The sequence below is a fragment of the Apteryx rowi genome, unplaced genomic scaffold (genome assembly GCF_003343035.1).
Source record: "Apteryx rowi isolate R43461 unplaced genomic scaffold, aptRow1 scaffold_33, whole genome shotgun sequence".
In the NCBI taxonomy this organism is placed as follows: Eukaryota; Metazoa; Chordata; class Aves; order Apterygiformes; family Apterygidae; genus Apteryx; species Apteryx rowi.
This window is the reverse complement of record NW_020449752.1, coordinates 4,432,833-4,434,461: the sequence shown is the minus strand read 5'-3', so window position 1 is coordinate 4,434,461 and position 1,629 is coordinate 4,432,833. Positions and strand designations below refer to the sequence as shown.

The 1,629-nt window shown below is 59.1% G+C and overlaps 1 protein-coding gene across 1 annotated transcript in view; it reads left to right on the top strand.

The window, feature by feature from the left end:
• The first annotated feature begins 1,043 nt into the window (after positions 1-1,043).
• Positions 1,044-1,629, top strand: part of LOC112968932 (endothelial cell-selective adhesion molecule-like) — a 3,851-nt gene continuing 3,265 nt past the window's right edge. Inside the window, exon 1 of the mRNA XM_026071716.1 lies at positions 1,044-1,350. Within this exon, the coding sequence (XP_025927501.1) occupies positions 1,044-1,350 (307 nt within the window). The remainder of the gene's footprint in view (positions 1,351-1,629) is intronic.

The window sequence follows — 1,629 nt, the reverse complement described above, 5'->3', positions numbered from 1 at the left end:
GTTTTCCCCCCTCTCCAGGATTTAAGGGTTTATGCGCTTAGGACGGGCTTAGCTATTCTTAGGYGGCGACGCTGCCGGCTTTTCCCTAGGGGAAACGGGCTCGATTAGGACCGGAGAAGGGGGGATTTAACCTTAAATTCCGGAGGGKTTGGAAGGGGGTTAGGTGGAGCCGGGCTCATTGTCTCGGCCGGTTATCGGCCCRCGGCAGCGTTTCCTGCCCAGGAGCCGCGCAAGGAGCTGCCAGGAACCGTTACGGATGTCTGGGCAGGGGGGGGGGAAAAAAAGAAACGGATGCGCTAAGGAAGCTAAAAATACCCGGCRGGAATTTTTCCGCCCTGGAAAAAAAGGGGGATGTTGCAGGGAGAGGGCGCCGCGCTGCCGGGGCGGGGGGGGGATAATTCGGAAGGGAAACGTCGAGCTCGGCGCCGTTCTTGCAACGTGTCCCGATAGCAAGATCCGTCTTTTTTCCTCTCCCCCTTCCCGGACAAATCCCTGCCGCGACGGCGSTCCGGGAGGGAACGGGGACGGGGACGGCTGCGGGTGACGGCACCGAGCGCGGGGTAATGGGCGCCCGGGGCAGAGGCTCCCGGCTGCCGAGGTGCGAAATGCTGGAGCCGCTCGTTCACGCTCCGATGCCGTTTCCGGAGAATCGATGGCTTCTCCCGGCCGCTTTGTGGGGCCCCGGCGTGGGAAAACACCCGGCACGGGAAAATACCTGGTGCGGGAAAATGGCCCGGTGTGGAAAAACATCTGGCACAGGAAAACAGCCTGGTGTTGGAAAACACCCAGCACAGGAAAAYGGCCTGGTGTGGGAAAACATCCCGGTGTGGGAAAATGCCCCATGCAGGAAAACACCCAGTGCAGGAAAATGGCCCTTTGCAGGAAAACGGTCTGGTGTGGAAAAACACCTGGTGCAGGAAAATGGCCCAGTGTGGGAAAACACCCGGTGCGGGAAAATGGCCTGGTGCAGGAAAATGGCCTGATGTGGAAAAACATCTGGCGCAGGAAAACGCCTGGTGTGGGAAAACACCCGGTGCAGGAAAATGGCCCGGTGCAAGAAAACGGTCTGGTGTGGAAAAACACCTGGTACAGGAAAATGGCCCAGTGTGGGAAAACACCCGGTGCAGGAAAATGGCCTGGTGCAGGAAAATGGCCTGATGTGGAAAAACATCTGGCGCAGGAAAATGGTCCGGTGTGGGAAAACGCCCCATGCGGGAAAACGGCCTGGTGTGGGAAAACACCTGGTGTGGGAAAACAGCCCGGTGTGGATAAACAGCCAGTGCAGGAAAATGGCCCAGTGTGGGAAAACACCCGGTGCAGGAAAATGGTCCAGTGCAGGAAAACAGTCCGGTATGGAAAAACACCTGGTGCAGGAAAACGGCCCAATGTGGGAAAACACCCGGTGCAGGAAAACAGTCTGGTGTGGGAAAACGCCTGGTGCAGGAAAACGGCCCGGTGTGGGAAAACACCTGGCGCGGGAAAACAGTCCGGCACAGGGAATCAGCCCGGTGTGGGAAAACGGCCCGGCACGGAAAGGATGCTCTGCCCCCCCGCAGCCCCGTGGCAGATTCCCGGGGGAAACCGAGGCAGAGCGTTTCCGGCCTGACCTGCCTTGAGTGGATTACTTTC